This window comes from Curcuma longa, chromosome 16, assembly GCF_044706935.1.
Source record: "Curcuma longa cultivar G26 ecotype Majalengka, Jawa Barat chromosome 16, ITB_CL_G26_1.1, whole genome shotgun sequence".
Lineage (NCBI taxonomy): Eukaryota > Viridiplantae > Streptophyta > Magnoliopsida > Zingiberales > Zingiberaceae > Curcuma > Curcuma longa.
The window spans coordinates 8,430,805-8,450,805 of NC_133876.1; the positions used below are offsets into that span (position 1 = coordinate 8,430,805).

The window sequence follows — 20,001 nt, forward strand, 5'->3', positions numbered from 1 at the left end:
GAGCAGAGCCGGTCCTGGTTGTCCAAAGGCCCTGGGCGAAACTATAATTTTTGGGCCCTGATTAAGCGAATCAAAAAAGACATGACCAAATTTAATTCTTATACCATTTGATAGAGGACAAATTTTAACCTTCCTAAATTTCATAATAAAATTTCATAATACAACTAATTCCATCTTTAAAAAAATTCTCAGCTTTTATCTCAGAGACCTTCAAATATGTAAAAGATGAGATACTAGAGCAATATATCTATATCTATCTTGTGATAATCAGGCAAAGTCCGGAGTTAGAAAACTATGAAGGTTACCAGTTGAAATAGCAGGTCATTAGAAACGCCATAGAACAAGTACACCCTTTGAACAAGTGAGTAAAAAAGATAGTGAGTGATGCTGGATCTGATGGCTTTTGGAAGAGCATCCAGCGTCTCTTGCTGTTGGATCCCTTCTGAGTTTGTTCTGAACTTCAAACCAAGATATGAGATCATTTGTTCTTGTAAGCGCTCAGGTAGTTGATTTCTTTGTGCAAACCCTGTGGCTGCTTGGATTGTATCCCTCTGCAATGATCATGACACATCCTTAATGTTTTGAAATGAGATTAAACATTGGTTGCAAACTCAACTTGCTGGATTCTGAATGGAATGAACAAGTTTTGCATTGTGAAACTTACATATCTTCTAGTTCTGCTAGTTCTATGAACTACCAAACTGGCATAGGGTCCTCTTTTTTCTTTTTTTGTCTTTTTTGATAACCAGATAATTGTTTCATGATGAAGAATAATTTTAAACAATAAACACTAAGCAATAAGCAATAAGTAATAAGCAATAAGTAAAGAACAATAAAACCTAATATAGAGACGCAGCTCCACGGGTGGCTGAGGCTTGGGGATCTTCACTGCTTCACAAAGGTATCTCTTCAGTCAAAATTTGTGGACGGTCTTTGAACTGTTAGAAGAAATAAAATCCTCAATTAAAACATTTTAAACAATCATTGCATAACATAAAAAGATGAATTTATAAATAAAATTTTCACATGAAGTTGCAATCACAACATTTGCACTAACCTACTTCCAGTCATTTCTAACTGCAAGCAAATAAATGCATAGAAATCCAATTGTTGAATATAGATAACTTCAGTGTGTTCTTTGATCCACAATCACAAAATCTAATAGGAGGTATACTGCACAGGTACATGCTACTTTGTCGCTTTTGCAAATGGTTTAGTTTACATTTTGGTGTGAAGTTAAACAAGTTTTAAAGAAGTCAACAGAAAACAAGAAGATGATTGTGAAGCACATTTAGCAAACATTATTACAAATACCCTTGCAGAGAGCGAGGATGCAGAGAGCGAGGATGCGATCTCTGGCTTCGAGGCTCGAGCGAGGCGAGGAGCGGGCAGCGAGCGAGGAGAGGATCAGAGGATGAGCGACGGCTTCGAGCGAGCCCGGAGCCGCGAGGCGAAGAGCGAGCCGCGAGGTGAGGACAGAGGGGCGAGCCGCGAGGTGCGAGGAGAGAGCCCGGAGCCGCGAGGCGAGGAGCGGCAGGCCGGCAGCGAGCGGTGCGAGGAGAGAGCCCGGAGCCGCGAGGCGAGGAGTGAGCCGCGAGGCGAGGAGCGGCAGCGAGCGGTGCGAGGAGAGGATGTGAGCGCGAGGAGAGGATGTGAGCGAGAGAAGAGAACGGGCGACGGCGAAGACGAGGATTACGGCGCTTTCCACTCCCAACGTAACCCTAAACGGCTAATTCAGTAATTCCAAATATAAAATTTAATAATTAAGGATTTAAAATTGGGCCCCTCTGATCTTTGGGCCCTGGGCGGTCGCCCAGTTTGCCCCGGCCCAGGGCCGGCTCTGTACTTGAGCATCAAGTTAGGGCAACGGATAATATATATACTGACGACTTGAGATCGAGGTCATTCCACGGACGCAGATGGCGGCGAACGGCAGCGGATCAGGGTTGTCTTCCTCCACCAACGGAGGCGGCGGCAGCTTCTTGCGTGGGGCTGTCAGCTTGTGGCGTGGGGCTGTCAGCGCCCCCAGTTCCAGCGGAAGGTGCACGTCGCCGTCCCCAAGGCCCACGTCTCGGCTAAGGTAGAGGGATCCATCCAACAGAGCTTCCGGTCGTTCAAGGAGATGCCCACCAAAATCAAGGAGATGTACACCTAGCCCCTCCACGGCTGATGATGGATTGCTCTCTCTATTGGGGTAAGCAATTTAGGTTTTCGATTGCTATTCACGAACAAAAGGCTGAAACTCAGATATAGATTTCGGATACGTGATATATTACTCGACTTTATCATCTTCTGGTTTCAATGTTAGTTCTATTACTTTTCTCTATTCTGTTTGCTTCAAAACTATTGTTTTCCCCTATGTTTGTAACGTTCTGCTTGTGTTTGAAACTGCAAATGTTCATGGATCTAGCTTGTTGAGGTCAATTATGTTTATTGTCTTCTTCATTTGGTCATACTAAAAAGAATAATCAGGGATACCCTTGTTTTTTACTTTTTCAATTGATCCTCTTCAAGCTCTAGTATGTGTGCTTGACTTTCCAATATGATAGGCTTCTTCGAATTTAGATTGGCCTTGAGTTGTTGAAATTTCATGTTGATGAGTCAAGAACATTGCAACTTTTGGTGCTTAATCTGGAGATTCTGGACTAGTCCTGTTCCTCATATGCTACGTATTGGATATGGAGTTGTGTTGAATGATCAAGGCGCAAGAAAAAAAATGATAATCAATTCATAGCAAAAGAAAAACAGACTTGATAATCATTGCCTTACCAAGAATGAGATCCATCTTAAAGTTGTCCCTTAAAGGTGGTACAGATCAGTTACAACCATTTCAATCCCACGTGAATTAGCAATCACTTCTATTTATCAGTGAATAAATGCAATTACACATCACAATTTCTACAAAATGAAAATTTCTATGTTGACAAAACTCTACTATAATCTTGATCTGATAATTTTATTAATAGAAATTTCATTTTTATTAAAATCATTTCTCTCAAAAATTATCTGTAGAATCTTCATTACAATAGAGTTGTTGGTTTTATTCTCTGCATTTATATATCTTGCATGGATTTCAATTTCCTAATATTTCAATTTTTTTTTCATCCTGGCTGAGCATCACATGAAACAGCTATTACTTTGACCAAAATAAATAATAATTTTATTACTTTACTGATTTGGTACCATTGAGTGCTATTCTTTTTTGTTTAAAGAAAATCATGGGCAGAACCAAGAAATAAAATGTAGCATTTAGTTTCAAGTATTCATACACACATAATTATGAAGAGTTGGTAGTATCACATGGCCTAACCCACATGTCCATGATCTCACTCTGTATTTATAAGGTAAATTAGAAAAACTGTCATAAAGCTATTATTTGAGATCATGTCTTAATGATAAAACTAGCTCGCTCAATCGCAAATCTTGATACTAGTTCATTAGGGTTTAGGGTTACTCACCAACATGGTTAATATGGTTTAGTAAGTTTGGCTTCAACTGGTGTTGCTACTTGGAAGATGTACAACATGACTTTCTGGCAATGTTTGGTTTTTCTCTTAAAATAGACCAAACAATGATCCAAAGATGCATGTTTCTTACTACCATGCTACTTGAGCAGGTTTTTTTGTTGTTCCTGGGGTTGTTTGAGCAGTGGTGATTGCTCAGAAAGCAATTCATCTTGTTTGCTACGCTGGGTGTTACTGGTGCATTTGTCTTTCCCTTCCTCGACAAAAAAGTTCCTTATCCTTCTGCAACCTGCTAGCATAGTATTGTCTTTTCTTTCCTTTCCTTGTTTATTTGAGAGGCAAAGCTGAGGAATGATTCCTCTAATGCCCCTTCTTTAGTTTGGTTCAAAGCAATGGCTGGAATTTCTCCACTAAGCCAACTGGATCAGCCTGGTCACCGGGTGGAACTGACCAGTCCCGTCGGGCTATAAAAACACAATTCTGTTATTGAAACTGTATTCGTTCAATTTAACTGCCTCATTTTCGAATGATCTTCATTGACTTGTTAACGTGCTGTATCTAGTTTGGTATGGAGTGGCTTATCTAACCAATGGCCTTGCCTACTGATTACAGGTCATAAGCAAATGCATCAGCCAAAGCCCTTGTCTCTGAGCAAAGTGGTCCTCTTGACTCTCGAGCATCATCGCGAACAAACTATACTCTTAATGGCATGTAATTATGCTATGACTAGTGTGTCTTAATCGGCTTTCTGTTGTCTATCTGTGCTTTATCTATCAACACCAGTCACAGCTGTGAAGTTGTTGATGGCATTTATACTTCAGTTATGTTTTGCCTGCTCACTCTGCTCTGTTCTATCACAGACTTTATGTTTAATCTGCAAAGTAATATTCTAATAAGTCAATCAGAAACTTTCATGAATATAGAGTTTCATTGCTTTGCTTGAGTTGTTTGACATTCTTTGATATGGAATTAGCTCTCTTAAACTTTCTTGATTGTAGGGTTTCTTGGAACTACTAAATAGGACTGAACATGTATGTGAAAGCCATTGGCTTGAAATAGTCCCTACTGATCTTCATCTTTCTCGACCGAAAATGAGAGTGCTTCTAAAGCTCCTACTAACCGAGACTCTTATACGCCTATTCCGAAACAAATGAATGAACTCTAGAAAGGCTTTTTTAGCTCAATTAGCAAAGGCAGAGGCAAAAGTTCTATAGGAAAACCCTACCAAGCAAGCATAAACCTCTACACTACACTATGATATGATGCAAAGAATGAATTGTCAATAGTGGTCAATCTCTTAGTAGTGAGATTCATCATTTAAAATGTGGTCTAATTCTTTTTCACTTAATTATCATCCTTCTCTTCTCTTGAAGGGGAGTTTAGACAGTTGACACAACGATAAAATTATTACCATGTGACTTTAATGCTATGTTTACTTCATACAAGGGATGAAGAAAAGAAAGGAATCCCTAGGGAAAATAAATCCCTATGAGAGGAGAAAAGAAGGTAAATAAAATCCATCCTCTGTTTACCTTGCGTAAGGAAAGAAAATTAAAAAATCTATATTATCCAAAATACCCATCTTCTTCTTCCTCCTCCGCTTCGCGTCGCCCCGCCCCCGATCGCCCTCCGCCGAAGCTAGAAGCCAAGCACTGTAGATCTAGAACTCATTGAAGCAACCAAGCCAGAAACAAGCACTAAACTAAGCCTTATTGAAGCAGAACTGGCATTAGCGTAAAGGTACTACGCTCACTCGACCTTCACTTGGACAACGCTCTTCCCCTCCTCCTGCTTCAACTTGGGCACCACCACCTTGATCACGCCGTTCTTCATCTCCGCCTTGATCTGATCCATCTTAAAAGACTCCGGCGGCAGAACGATGCGGCTGCTGTACCTCCGCCCAGCGGTCTCCTCCTCCCCTACCTTTTCTTTTTCTCCGCCGCCCTGGATCACCAGGGTGTTCTGCTCACTCCACACCCTCACATGCTCCTTTCCAAGCCCCGGCATGTCCACTCGCAGGTGCAGAGCATCTTCGTCCTCGACCGCCCCCCTTGCCACTGCGGCTGCGCCTCCGCCGCAGGATCCGCAGATCGATCGGATCGGGGCGATCGCGGGCGTCGTTGGAGCTGGGACTGGAGTCGGGGATGTGGGGGTCGGCGCCGGGGCCATGGGTGCTGGCGCCGGAGTGGGCGGGGGGAGGGTGGGGGCCGGCGACGGCGCCGGAGTGGGAGGAGAGGGCGAGGGGTGGGCTGCGCGGAAGAGACCGTGAATAGCCAGCGCGAGGAGAATCCGGTCTTTTTTGTTTCCGTCCTTCCTTTCCGTCCGATTTTGGGGTGATTAATTTTGGAGGAAAAACAATCCGCGGATGGATTAGATTTCCTTTCTTTCCTAAAACTTTATAAAAGTAAACAATGGATGCATGCATGCAAAAGAAAACTTTCCTTAGTTTTTTTCCGTACCTCCAAGTAAACTGGGCATAAGATTATAGATTTAAGTCGTGGAAATAATTTTTTATATGCTTTTAGAAAAATAGAGGGTAAAAAACCATATAGTTAGTTAAACTTCTATGTTTTCTAATAAACATATAAATAGACTTTCATTAATTGATGACAAAATAAAATAAAATATTAATATTGTATTTCTCCAATTGTATATAATACTTATTTATATACATACTACCAAATAATAGTGCATTTGGAATGACACTTAATTCTCATAAATAAGTTCTCATGCTATACATAGTCATAAAATAATTATTTTATTATAGAAGGATTAATTTTGAAAAAAAATATCCCACTTTGAAAAATATTAAAAGGATACTTCATTTTATTTGCCATTAAAAAAAAATCCTATTTTAGTATTACTCTAATAATTTTGATTAAAATTATTATTATATATATATAATTAAAATTATTTTAACTCTATAACCGTTTTGATCAAAATTGATAAAAAGTAAATCAATTTGACTAAAATTATGTTATTTTTTTTTGGATAATTCAAGTGTCCAACTCTATGATCCGATCAATTTTAAAAGTGGATAGTCCCAAATTGTTATAGAAAATATCTGATCGTGATCATTCGCGATCATTACGAATGGAATATCCCCTCAATACCGTCATAACTCCACATCATTAGACTGTCAGGTCTTATAACTACTGGGCGACGGTGATGTGAATGTCTGACGGATTGAATTTGATTGTGACCGTCTGAGGAGATTTGACGGGCAAAAAGAGATTGGACCACGTGAGAGATTGTGACCATCAAATAAGATGGATTAGGGCAAGTGGTCGAGTAAATGGACGAGTGATCGGATAGGAATTCTGAGTGAGGCGAACCTATCTGATTAAGTCCAGTCAATCAGTCAAATCAACTGGGTCTCTCCTGCCTGTGCCATGTGTCCGGATAAGTCACCGTCTTTTATTTAACGTATCGTGATCTAAGACTGGTCTTCGCGGGCCAATCATAAAACCCATAACAATTAAAATCATCGTAAAATTATTATAACAACTAGTTTATAATTATTACAACTATTAAACGCTTGAAACAGTAAATATATATATTTTTAATTTTAATTTTAATTTTTTTATAATCCAATCTCTAAAAAAAATCTTAAATGGCTTAATCGTAAATAAAAAATAATTTTTATTTTAAAATTTTTTATGTTTAATACTATAATTCAATCTCTAAATTTTAAACAAAAAAATCTTAATACTTAACCGTAAGTCAAAAAATAAAATATAAAAAATATAAAATAATATTATTTATTATTCCAGATGCTCGATCCGATTCTGATGTCGCATATAATGGTGTATTTTAAGACCTACAAGATATCATTTTAATATATATATATATATATATAAATAAATAAATATATATATATATATACTAATTTAAATTAAAATATTTAATTACGAGTTGATTTTAATTTTATCAATCATTTCCGCCTACCTTCACTGACTAACCGCAAGTCACGAAACGTTATAAAATGGAATATAACACCTTCGCTACGCGGTAACGGTATTATTGATGTCGTGCGTTCGCAGAGTAAACGCTAGCGGCTGAATCGGAAAGGAACTCAGCTCCCGTCTCCGTCTCCCTCTCCCTCGGTCGAGAGAGCCAAACGCCTCCCATTGCTATGGACCATGTCAGAAATATTTGTATATTCGTTGAATAAATAATAATTATAATATAAAGTTATATATATATAGAGTAAATTGCTTTTTTCCCTCCCCTCTCTCTCCCCCATTCAAATGTCTTTATTACCCTTTCTTCTTTATTTTTTATTTTATTTTACTTATATATATATACGAGTTTGATATCCTGCGTGACATCCCGGTGCGCGACAACCCGGTGCGCGACCGTGCGCGATCCAATCCCCGCCGTCCACGCCTGAATCGTGATCGATCGCGGATTGATCAATTTATCGCGATTACAACACAGTATTTCTCCTTGGACCTTCAGCTTACTTTGTCGCTGTTCACCGCCGTCCCCCACCGCCGGCCGCTTGGACCGAGGGCGATGGACACGCCACTTACCGGCGGTGGCCGGAATCCGATCGAAATCGACGTCAGACACTGCTGCCATGTTTCGACCGGAATTCCGATCGGATTCCGACCCAATCCGGTCGGAATCCAATGTCGCGGTTTGCGTCGTAGTTGCGCTTCCAATGAGCCTGGACCGGCGGTCAGCGACCGACGATCGGCGGCTGGCGGTGATCAGACGGCGATGAACAGCCGTTGGAAGTGCAAATGTTCATGGATCTAGCTTGTTGAGGTCAATTATGTTTATTGTCTTCTTCATTTGGTCATACTAAAAAGAATAATCAGGGATACCCTTGTTTTTTACTTTTTCAATTGATCCTCTTCAAGCTCTAGTATGTGTGCTTGACTTTCCAAATCAAAAAGGTATCTGCACCTGGCAAAACTGGAGGCCACCACAGAATGTAGACAACTAATGGCTAAGTGGGTAATTAGAAAAGATGTGTATGAATTTAATCTTATTTCAGAAGCTAAGGAAGTAGAGTAGATCACAATTTCTTATTACAACTTTAAGTTTTTCTTAAAGTTCTCCATTTATACGTAAATATATATGTATTATTATCTTCAATTACCATTATCTGAAATCATGTAATATTTTTATATTGGAATTTAAAATCTCAATTTCATCATTTTGTATCATCAATTAGGATAACTTGATATATAGATTATCAACAATATAATCTCAACATGGATAAATATCATAATCATGTGAGTATTAACATGTATATCTGTATCAATGATATAAATCTGATAAATCAAATAAAAAGGAAATCAACTAGAGCCAATATCATCAGAGTATAATAATGTCACAAGTATAGGCTAAAAGTCTCCTCAGAGGATATCGTCGCATATGCTATTTAACGTACGAGCTAAAAGCCCTCACCGGTGGAAGACATGATAAACACTGACCATGGGCGACCGCGTTACTATAACATGTGGGCGGTTCAATACTCTAGTATAAAACTCTTGCATAAAGCTAGGCTTATAATTTTCACTTTTTTTGTACTTTTCATTCTTACCTTTATTATTTCACTTTACTTTTTTTTTACCATTTATTACAATTGTTACATTCTCAATCCGTATCTTCTCGATTTATCTGAACGACCAACTCGAGACAACTCTTAATATAAATTTTATTCATTCATTAAGGTATCATTATAAGGTTTGCAAGTAAAGGACAAGTATCAATAAGATGCAATATCAACAATATGGAATATAAAAGATCAAGTAATTTAAAGACAAGTATTAACAGAAAAGTAAGTCAGAACATCCATTTAATTTTTAAAACACCCTTTCCCATCTTAATCCCCATATGAACTCATATGTGAACAGGAAATAATATCAATTATTTACCCTCCAATGGTTTAATTATTTTAACCTCATTTCACTATTTTAAATATCATTTTAATCCCCTTTCAAAAATAATTATACAAGTATATATAATCCATTTAATCTATTTACTCATGCACAAGAAAAATATACAAGTCAAAGGATAGAATGTACCCACTTTTATGTACACTAAAAGCTTCGAGTATCGACGGATCACTGTGCTCCACTCGAACTTGTATCTACAAACAAAATATGAAAACAACTCAAAAATTCTAAATAATATTTCATAACAGTGATAATACAAAATCTACATACTATCTACGACTGAAGTCGATGAATATCTCGAATAATTTAGCATTCCTGCACGAGATCTCCCTTTCAACTGAAAAGAATGATAAGGAACCTGCCGAAACAATGAAAGGAAAGAAAAGAGGGACCTTTTCCCTTTTTGCTGGTGGTCCGGCGAGCTCTGATAAACTTCGACGAGCTCCGCCGGTGTTGCCAAGAAGTAGGGACAGCGAGGGAAAAGAAAGGCAGTTGTTGGGTTGGAAAAGGGGTACCAGCTAGAAGTTGCGGTTGTTGTTATCGGAGAAGAAAAGAGGCAGCAACAAGCTGCTTCTGCTATTGTTGAAAAACAGTAAGGTGTTGCAGAGAGGGCAACAACTAACGCACCCTTTCCTTTGTTCGTTGGCGGCTTCAGCTAACTTCAACGAACTCCAATAGCTGTCGTCGCCGCGATGTTAGAAGAGGGCAGCAGGTGTTGCTACTCTCTGTTGGAGAAGAGGAAGAACCAGGCTGCTCTTTGATGGCGAAGAGGAGAAGGAGATTGGAATGTTCCTGCTGCTGCTGGAGAAAAGGAGGAAAATAAAACAAAAGACAGCAAGGAAGCTGCTGTTCATTGATGAAGGAGGAAGAAAGCAGAGGGAGGAGCTGCTGGGGTTTGATGTTGCTGGAAGGAGAAGAAATGGGGAAGAAGAAGAAAGAAGAAAAAGAGGTGGGCGGTCAGTGCTTGTATGGCGGTGGCATTTTGTTGCCTGCGCGAGAAGAAACTACATAGAGTTTGGCTACATATCTCTTGGTATTCTTCTATCGAATTAATAGGTTTTAAAATGAGCAATGATAGGTAGCATGAAAAAGTCCAACATGACACACTGCATGCAGTGGATCCCACATCCATATAATGAGACCCACAGGCATGCAGTTGAGTGTGTCATGTTGGTTTCATGTTGGACTTTTTCATACTACATATCATTTCTCTTTTAAAATATTGCTTCTGGTATTCATGCGTGAATCAACGGATTCAATACTTATCATTGTTTTCGATATTCGTATTCAAATCAATAGAATCAATAGTTATTATTGTTTCTGGTATTCATTTTCAAATCACTAGAATTAATAATTGTTTATATATCAGTTGGTATTAGAGCAAGGTTAATTTTGTGAAGTCAATCGCAATCTCCTTTTTCAAGAACGATGAAGTTTGCTTTCCTATTTTCTAGTATTCCACTGAAAACAACAAGTTATAAAAGATTATTTCTGATATTCATGTGTGAATCAACAGATTCAATAGCTTTCTGTTGCATCACACCGAGAAGATAGCAATATGTCGACAACGCTTTTAATGATGATATGACCCATAATTGAGGGTGAATTTTCTCCATTATAGAGAAAATAATGAAGGAATAAAAAAGTAATTTTAATCTTTTTATTATTTTTATAGAGTTAGAGTTTTGAGGGTATTTTCATCTTTGTAATTTTAGTGTTTTGAATCTATTTAAATCATTATTTAGTTGATTTTAGGGTTTAACTTTTTTATCAATAAGAATTTGCAACTGCACTATTTTTTTCACAAACATCGAGTTTGATTGTCTATCTTCTAGTATTCTTTTGTCGAATCAACATGTTTTAGAAGATTCTTCTGCTATTCATTATTTTCGATATTCATGTTTGGATCAACGGAATAAATAGTTATTCGTTGCATCATGCCACCAAGAACGATAAAAAGAATAATACCGTTCTCCCTCAATATCCGACCTATTGGAATGATCTAGAGTTGAGACTACTTCCACAGTTTGAATAACCCGTCCGCCTATTCAAGCCGAGAAAAACTAATGTGGCGTGAATGACTCCTTATGTTGAAGTGGTGGTAGGGAAGTGTTGCTCTCAAACTGAGCTGGCACTAATGTCTGCACCACGACTTTTTTCTTGCAACTTGAGCTTCTTCCACGTTGATGTATTTCTGTGCATGTCTCAACAAAAGGTTGAAAGTCGTCGAAAGATTTTTCACTAGAAACTAAAAGAGATCTCCTTCTGGCAAACTTGAGAGAAAGTAATGATAAGTACTTCGGAGGTAGCCAAGAGCACGCCCATGGCTATTTTATTGAATTGGCGAATACAATCCCTCAGGCTTTCCTTAGTGGTCTGTTTCAAAGTGAATAAATTGAGTGGTGTCTTCGAGTACCTCTTACTACTGGCAAAGTGCTGCATGAATACAATCTTGAAGTCAACGAAGGTTTGAATTGATGCAGATGGTAGTCGGTTAAACTATCGATGAGCAAGGTTGGATAGAGTCGTTAGAAAAACTCTACAATTGAAGTCATCTGTGTATTGATGTAGCAAGGTATTTTTCTCGAACAGCCCCAAATGATCCTCGGGGTTGGATGATCTGTTATAATCCTCGAGCTGAGATGCTTGGAAATTACAAGGCAATTCATCGTTCAAGATGTAACTCGAAAAAGGTGTGTTCTCAATGGATATGGATTCTTTGCTTTTACTCTGGTTAGGGGTGATGTTTCTCCAGCCATTGATCTGTTGGAGTGTTCTTCAAGTGGGATCACAGTCTTACTTTGTTGCTTTGTGAAGGTGGTAGAGAGGGGCCCCACTAAACCTCTTGGCTCTCAACTAGGAATAGACAACACCTCGATTGAGGTGTTCAATTCTTTCATGGCAGTCAGATTCATTGGAGGAAGTCTTTGCAAAACTCTACACCGCCCAATCAACCAATGCGTGAAACTCATATCTAGCTGTGATGTTGATCTCATCACGCGTTACATCTCCTTCAAAGATAAGACCTTCAATGGTTCTCCTAGGTTCCACCATCACAATGTCTCAGTTCAAGTGATTCCCATATAATGCCAATTTGTTCCTGTATAAGATCACGGTCTGGTAAATCAGCTGGAAGTAATTGCTATGAGGTGGACGACGAAGGTCTTGATGAAGAAGGGAACACTTGGGATGTTTGCAGCACTGAACGAGAGTTAGAATGAGTGTCAAGTTGGAACTCAGTATGGTCACTCTGACGCTCAAGTTAGCACAAGGGTTAGGAGAAGATGAAATAATAAGGTGGAATAAGTAGGAGAAAAGGGTGAGTACGCATGTTATAATACCTTTTGTACATACCTTCCCTATGGATTATATAGTGTCTAAAGGACATTTTCATGTCAGAGCCAATGAGGAGATCGGATCCAACAATTATTAGTGGTCTCTCTAATCGCTAAGTGTCACATGTTTGTATGGGGAGCATCTAAGAGATCAGGTCTGACAGTCATATGATTGCCTCTCCATTTGACCATGGCGCTACGTTTGGGAATATTTGTAGTAACTATCAGTGGACCAACGTAGGGTGTAAGCTCCAACTGTGGATAAGAAAATGATTGAAGATTGGATTGCCTGGGCCGAGTGTCCGAATTGATGGAATCGAAAAGTCTGAGTTCTCTAGAGTCAAGGGACTTGAGCCCTTTAGAGTCGAGTGTACTTAGGTAATGAAGTCGAAGAGCCTGAGTACTCTAGAGACGAGTGTACTTAGGTAATGCTTGAAACACGTCTCTAGTTGTGGTGTTGATCTCATCACAAGTTACATCTCTTTCAAAGCTAAGACCTTCAATAGTTCTCCTAGGTTCCACCATCATAATATCTCAGTTCAAGTGATTCCCATATAATGCCAATTTGTTCCTATATAAGATCACGGTCTGGTAAATCAGCTAGAAGTAATTGCTATGAGGTGGACGATGAAGGTCTTGATGAAGAAGGGAACACTTGGGATGTTTGCAACACTGAACGAGAGTTAGAATGAGTGTCGAGTTGGGACTCAGCATGGTCACTCTAATGCTCAAGTTAGCACAAGGGTTAGGAGAAGATAAAATAATAAGGTGGAATGAGTAGGAGAAAAGGGTGAGTATGCATATTATAATACCTTTTGTGCATACCTTCCCTATGGATTATATAGTAGTCTAAAGAACATTTTCATGTCATAGCCAATGAGGAGATCGAATCCAACAATTATTAGTGGTCTCTCTAATCGCTAAGTGTCACATGTCTGTATGGGAGCATCTAAGAGATCAATTCTGACAGTCATATGATTGCCTCTCCATTCGACCATGGCGCTATGTTTGGGAATATTTGTAGTAACTATCAATGAACCAACGTAGGGTGTAAGCTCCAACTGTGGATAAGGAAATGAAGTAGATGGAGAGTGGTCTTGAAGATTGGATTGCCTGGGTCGAGTGTCCGAACTGATGGAATCGAAAAGTCTGAGTTCTCTACAGTCAAGGGACTTCAGCCCTTTAGAGTCGAGTGTACTGAGTTAATGGAGTCGAAGAGCCTGAGTCCTCTAAAGACGAGTGCACTAAGCTGATGAAGTCGAAGAGCCTGAGTCCTTTGGAGTCAAGTGCACTGCATTGATGGAGTCAAGTGCAATGAGTTGATGGAATCGAGGAGCCTGAGTCATCAAGTGCACTAGGCTAATGGAGTTAAGGAGCTTGAGTCCTTCTAGAGTCGAGGGAGTCATTTTGGCCTTCACCTAAGCTTGACCTTGACCTCTACCTAGACTTGACTGTAACCTCCACCTAGGCTCGACTTTACCACGTATATATCCCTCTTTCCACCATATCAGTTATTATTTTTTTCAATATTCGTGTTCATTTTCGGTATTCATTTTTGAATCAATAATTATTTGTTATATCAATTGGTATTAGAGCAAGGTTATCTTGTGGAGTCAATTGTCGTCTCCTTTTTTGAGAACGATGAGTTTTACTTTCATATTTTCTAGTATTCTATTAAATCAATAGGTTGTAGAAGATTATTTTCGATATTTGTGCTCAAATTAACTAATTTAATAACTTTCTGCTATATCACACCAAGAAGACAACAACGTATCGACAACACTTTCGATGATGATATGACCAACAATTCGATGTTGGATTTTCTCCACAATGGGGAGAATGGTACTAGTTCTTTTATTATGCTTATTAAGTTAGGATTTTGAGGGTATTTTTGTCTTTGTAATTTTAGAGTTTTGAGTCTATTTAAATTATTATTTAGTTGATTTTAGGATTTAAGTTTTTGTTCAATAAGAATTTACCGTTGTATTGTTTCTTCTTGAATAATGAGTTTGATTGCCTATTTCCTAGTATTCTTTTGTCAAATCAACAAGTTTTAAAAGATGACTTCTGGTATCCATACATGAATCAACATATTCTTCTGTAAAAGGTGGAATCCGCCACCTTAGCGGCTCCACACGGTCGGTCCCACGACCATCTATGAGGAGGTAAATCGAGAAACTGCAGTTGGTCACGACGTAGGAGGGTATTGCCATAATTTCACCAAGATTCGAACCCTTGCCCTCTTCTGCAAGTATGTTGCGTCGTAACAAATGCTAATCCCAGTCAGTCGCATTGACTCAATCCCTAGGGGTGACCGGCCCGGTCCCACGGAAGTTTCCCATCGGCCACCAGGATAAATCAGGAAGCGCACGCAGCGGCCAACCTAGATGTCCAGCATCCTTTGATTGCGATCCCCATTTGATGAATCAACATATTCAATAGTTATCATTGTTGTTGACATTTGTGATCGTATCAACGAAATCAAAAGTTATCATTGTTTTCTATATTTGTGTTCGCATAATTGGAATCAATAATTATCCGTTGCATCAGTTGGTATCAGAACAAGATTGATCTTATGGAGTCAATCCTCGTCTCCTTCTTCTAGAACGTTGACTTTTGCTTTCATATTTCTTGATATTCTACTGAATCAACAGGTTGTGGAAGATTATTTCTAGTATTCGTGTTTGAATCAACGAATTTAGTAGCTTTTAAATGTATCACATTAAAAAGACAGCAATGCATCGATAATGCTTTTTGATGATGATATAACCAGTAATTCGAGGGCGAATTTTCTTCATAACGAGGAGAATGATGCAGGAATAGAAGAGCAATTTTTGTCTTTTTATTAGTTTTATCGAGTTAGAGTTTTGAGAGTTTTTTGTCTTTGCAATGTTAAATTTTTGAGTTTATTTAAATCATTTTTAGTTGATTTTAGGGTTTAAGTTTTTTATCAATAAGAATTTACGGTCACATTGTTTCTTCCCAAATATCGAGTTTGATTGCTTATCATTATTTTTTATAGAAGAATAATAGGATGTCCTATCATTATTTTTGATATTCATATTCAAATCAACAGAATAATAGTTATCTACTGCATCAGTTGGTATCAAAGTGAAGTAATTGATCTTATGGAGGCAGTCATCTTCTTCGAGAATGACGAGTTTTACTTTCTTATTTCCTAATATTCTACTGAATTAATATATTGTAGAAGATTATTTTCGATATTTATGCACAAATCAATGGAGTCAATAGCTTTCTACTACATCACACAGAAGACAATATATAATGCGTCGACAACGCTTTTGATGATGATGATATGATTGATAATTCGAGAGTGAATTTTCTTTGATATTGAAAGAATAATGCAAGAACGAATGAGCTTTTTATTATTTTTATCAAGTTAGAATTTTGAAAGTATTTTTATCTTTACAATGTTAGAATTTTAAATCTACTTAAATTATTATAATATTTTAAAGGTATTTTAATCTTTACAATATTAAAATTTTAAATCTATTTAAATCATTATTTAATTAATTTTAAATTTTTAATAAATAAAAATTTACGAATATATCATTTATTCTTAAATATCAAATTTGATTAGCTATCCTATATTAATATTTTTCTATCGAATCACCTCTAGTATTTATACTCGAATCAAACGAATTCAATAGTTATTATTTTTGATATTCATGTTCCGTTTGACGAAATCCATACTAATTATTATTATTAATATTTATATTCGAATCGACCGAATCATTATTTATCCACGTCACCTAATCATTCATTTAAAAAAAATACTGAGATTATTTTTAAAAAATTTTAAGAGATCTGGGCGTCCTTTTAATTTTAATTTTAATTTTTAACCCTAGAAAATCACAAAATCCAACTAAGTCAAACATCAGTCGCCTATCAAATCTGCCCACGTCAACGGTAATGTGATTGATGGAGTAGGTCACCTCACGTCAGTCTCTCCCTCCCTCCCTCCCTCCTCCTCCTCCGCTCCACTACGCAGAGGGAAACACTTGCACAGTAAATAGATTCAACAGCAACCTCGTAATCCGCGTGTCGACTCAAAACACGGGCGCCCTGATCCTCTCTCTCTCTCTTCCGCTGCTTTCGCCACCAGCGTCGACTCCGCCGGCCGGCCCCGGCCATCCACCGGATTGGCCCGTAGGCACGCGTTTAATCAATCATTCATCTCTCTGCCGCTTCGACATCCAAATAGAGAAATTTCATTTCCCCTCTAAACTTTATAGCCTTTTCCGTTTCACCCCTGATAATTCAGAATATTAGATTTACTCTCATTATTTGTAAAATAAAAAGAATATTTCTTCTTCTGTCTACAAAGAATATTAGATTTACTCTTCTAGGTCGCGTTGGAATTGCGTGAGAAAGTAGATGGTTTGTTTTATTTTTTATTTTATAAATAATAAAGGATAAGATGTAATATGTTGAATTATAAGTGGCTTGTGAAAGGTAGAAAAAGTTTGAGGTGTAATATGAAATTTTCTCATCGAATCACGTCGACACGTAACTAGGGGAGCACTTGGAGTCTTCTTCCCTCAGCCTGTTCTTGTTATGTACTCTACAGTACAGTGTCTACGACTGTTCTACGAAAGGACGGCGGAAGTGAAAGGTGAATCGGCATCATCTCTATCTTCTATTTAGTAATTTCCACTCTTTTCCCATCCATTTCCATCATCATCTCACGCGCCCAAGTAAATCATTTCCCTTCTTCCCTGTCTTGCTTTTTCTCTTACTTTCATTCTTTTTTCCACGGAAAGTTAACCAGGGAAGGTGAGAGCTTTCTGCGATCTGACTGTCTCCCAGCGCTTTTCGAGAGAAAGATATGGCGTCGGCGACAGCAGCGGCGGCGAACCGGTTCTCTGGAGGTGGAGGGGAGGAGCAGGAGGAGGAGCAGGGGGTGTTTCTTCGCGACCACCGGCGGTCGTGCTACCACGTGCCGCAGCAGAGCCGGAGGGAGAAGCTCAGATTCCCTACGGACAGCTCTCTCTCCCTCGACTCGTCCGCGTCTCGGATCGGTCGGTCGGCGCCTCACGTGCCGTTTACAGGCTACGCCGCGGTGCTCGGCCGCTCCCGGTTTCTACAACCGGCGCGGAGGCTTCTCGAGGATGTGTGTCAGGTGGGGCAGCAACGACGGCGAGCAGGATGCCACGGGGACGCGCTTTTGGGCGCGAATACCACGGAGCCGCCGCCGGCGGCGGAGCTGGGGATGAAGGAGTTGCCCCCTGTAGCCGGCGGGGAGCACCGCCGGAGGAAGACACGGCTCAGTTGCTTGCTCGATGAGGTGAACTATTAATTTTTTTCAGGCAAATATCATTTTTTCCCCTACATATTCCATTCATTTCCTCTAAATTTTTATATTTTTTTCACATCCATTTTATTATGCATCGATAGTTAGGTCAATAGTTTCCTACATCAGATTGTGTTCGTAATTTTCTAAAACTTTTCCGATCGATCGGCATTGTGGTTATTCCGTTTGAATGAAAAATTTCCAGGTTCACAGAAGATACAAACAATATCATCATCAGATGCAAGCCGTCATCACTTCGTTCGAGGCTGTCGCAGGATTGAGCAATGCAGCTCCGTACGCCTCAATGGCCCTCGAGGCCATGGCCAAGCACTTCAGGGGCCTGAGGAGCATCATCTCCGGCCAACTCTGTCCGACGACCGACGCTCTCGGAAACGATGGCGCCAATCGAGAACCAACTGCAAGCTCCTCGCGTCTGAACAGCAGCTATTATTTCCATGGGCCGGCAGGAGTCGTCGCCACCTTCGCTCAGCCACACTTCTGGCGTCCGCAGAGAGGGCTTCCTGAGCAGGCTGTCAGCGTACTCCGTGCTTGGCTCTTCGAACACTTCCTGCACCCGTGAGTCGACCCCCAGTTCTCGTTCTGGCTGCGTTCGAAGAAAATTGACAAATTTAGCAAACCTTCTGAAACATGTTTCAGGTATCCCACTGATGTCGATAAGCAGAATTTGGCTAAACAGACAGGATTGACAAGAAACCAGGTAAAAAGAAACGTAATCAGATTCGTCGAAAGCAGTTTCTAGAGATTACAATTGATCTGATCTGCTTTCTCTTTATCAGGTTTCTAACTGGTTTATCAATGCGAGAGTGCGACTATGGAAGCCGATGGTCGAGGAAGTGCACGCCCTGGAGATGCGCGAGAAGAGCAAAATGTCGGGAAATGGCGATCACGGCCAGCCTTCACAAATCCAGACGGCGAGCTCAAGAAGTAGCACCGATCAGTACCCATCGACGCACATTCAAGAGCCTCGGTCGAACCCTGAATCTACTGATTGCAGGAATGGGGTCTCACTCACGTTGGGACTCCATCGGAATGCTGGGATTCACTTTTCGGACTCGCTTCTCGGCCCAGAGGAGTGCTCATGTTGCTGCTTGCCACAGGGATGGCCATGAGCGTTCTCATGCTTCATGTTGCTGCTTGTTGTTTCAGAGGAGATGAATGAATGAATGAATAACAAGAAGCATCCTGGAAGAATAAATAGGCTTGTTTGTTTGCTAAGACACTGTTTTCTTAATCTGTAAAAGGATATCGATTGCAGATAATCAATCGTAGCTCTTTGGTTATGGAATGCACTTCTTTGTCTTCTTTATTTTTTGTTTTGCTGTGTCGACTTTGGGATTAGTTTCTAGGTTGCCACTGTCATTGTGGAAGGACAGTGCCCTACAAAACTAGGGAGAGTAGTGTTTCAGAGAAACCAATTGATAAATAGTGAACTGCATTGGAAATGACATGCAGTGTCAAGGTTCTGTTCATTGATCTTGTTGAAGTGACTGGGAGTTTGGGCAACGTGAAGGACTCTCTACCATCTTTTATATGTAATATTTTGTCCTTTTTCATATAAATTAATTTTTTTAAATCTGTCTTTTCATAGCAAAAAATTTAAAAGGACATTGTTTTTTATTGGAACGGCGGAGCGCTTTATTCCGTCGTTTTATATTATTTTATTTTTCAAAATACTATTTATCATCTTGATGCTATTGTAAAGATAATATTGAAAATAAAGATAATTTTAAAAAGTAAAATGTAAAATGAAATCTCTAGTGGTAAAAATCTCTAAAAAAGCACAACAAAATATAAAAAAAGTAAACAAACACACTCCACCAGAAATTTAAGATGAGAGATTTTCTTTTTATATGTACCAAATTGAGATAGATTTGAGTGCAAATTTTTTTGATAACATTTCTAAAGAGCACCTTTAATTTTCAATTATTCCAATAAATATTATATACCTCTGATTA

At 39.1% G+C, this 20,001-nt stretch overlaps 1 protein-coding gene and 2 long non-coding RNA genes across 3 annotated transcripts; 2 read left to right on the plus strand and 1 right to left on the minus strand.

Moving 5' to 3' along the window:
* LOC141847995 (uncharacterized) lies at positions 1–1,701 on the minus strand. The gene is made up of 3 exons (XR_012603446.1): positions 1,315–1,701; positions 306–938; positions 1–57 (listed from the first exon to the last, which is right to left on the minus strand). It is a non-coding gene; the product is annotated as an uncharacterized LOC141847995 (long non-coding RNA).
* A 213-nt stretch (positions 1,702–1,914) lies between these two features.
* On the plus strand, positions 1,915–4,303 carry LOC141848041 (uncharacterized). The gene is made up of 2 exons (XR_012603455.1): positions 1,915–2,194; positions 4,077–4,303. It is a non-coding gene; the product is annotated as an uncharacterized LOC141848041 (long non-coding RNA).
* A 13,185-nt stretch (positions 4,304–17,488) lies between these two features.
* Positions 17,489–19,326, plus strand: LOC141847983 (BEL1-like homeodomain protein 9). The gene is made up of 4 exons (XM_074736090.1): positions 17,489–18,019; positions 18,231–18,601; positions 18,683–18,743; positions 18,823–19,326. Exons 1-4 carry the CDS (start codon positions 17,561–17,563, stop codon positions 19,153–19,155), a joined length of 1,224 nt encoding a protein of 407 aa, XP_074592191.1. The 5' UTR covers positions 17,489–17,560; the 3' UTR covers positions 19,156–19,326.
* Positions 19,327–20,001: the final 675 nt, after the last annotated feature.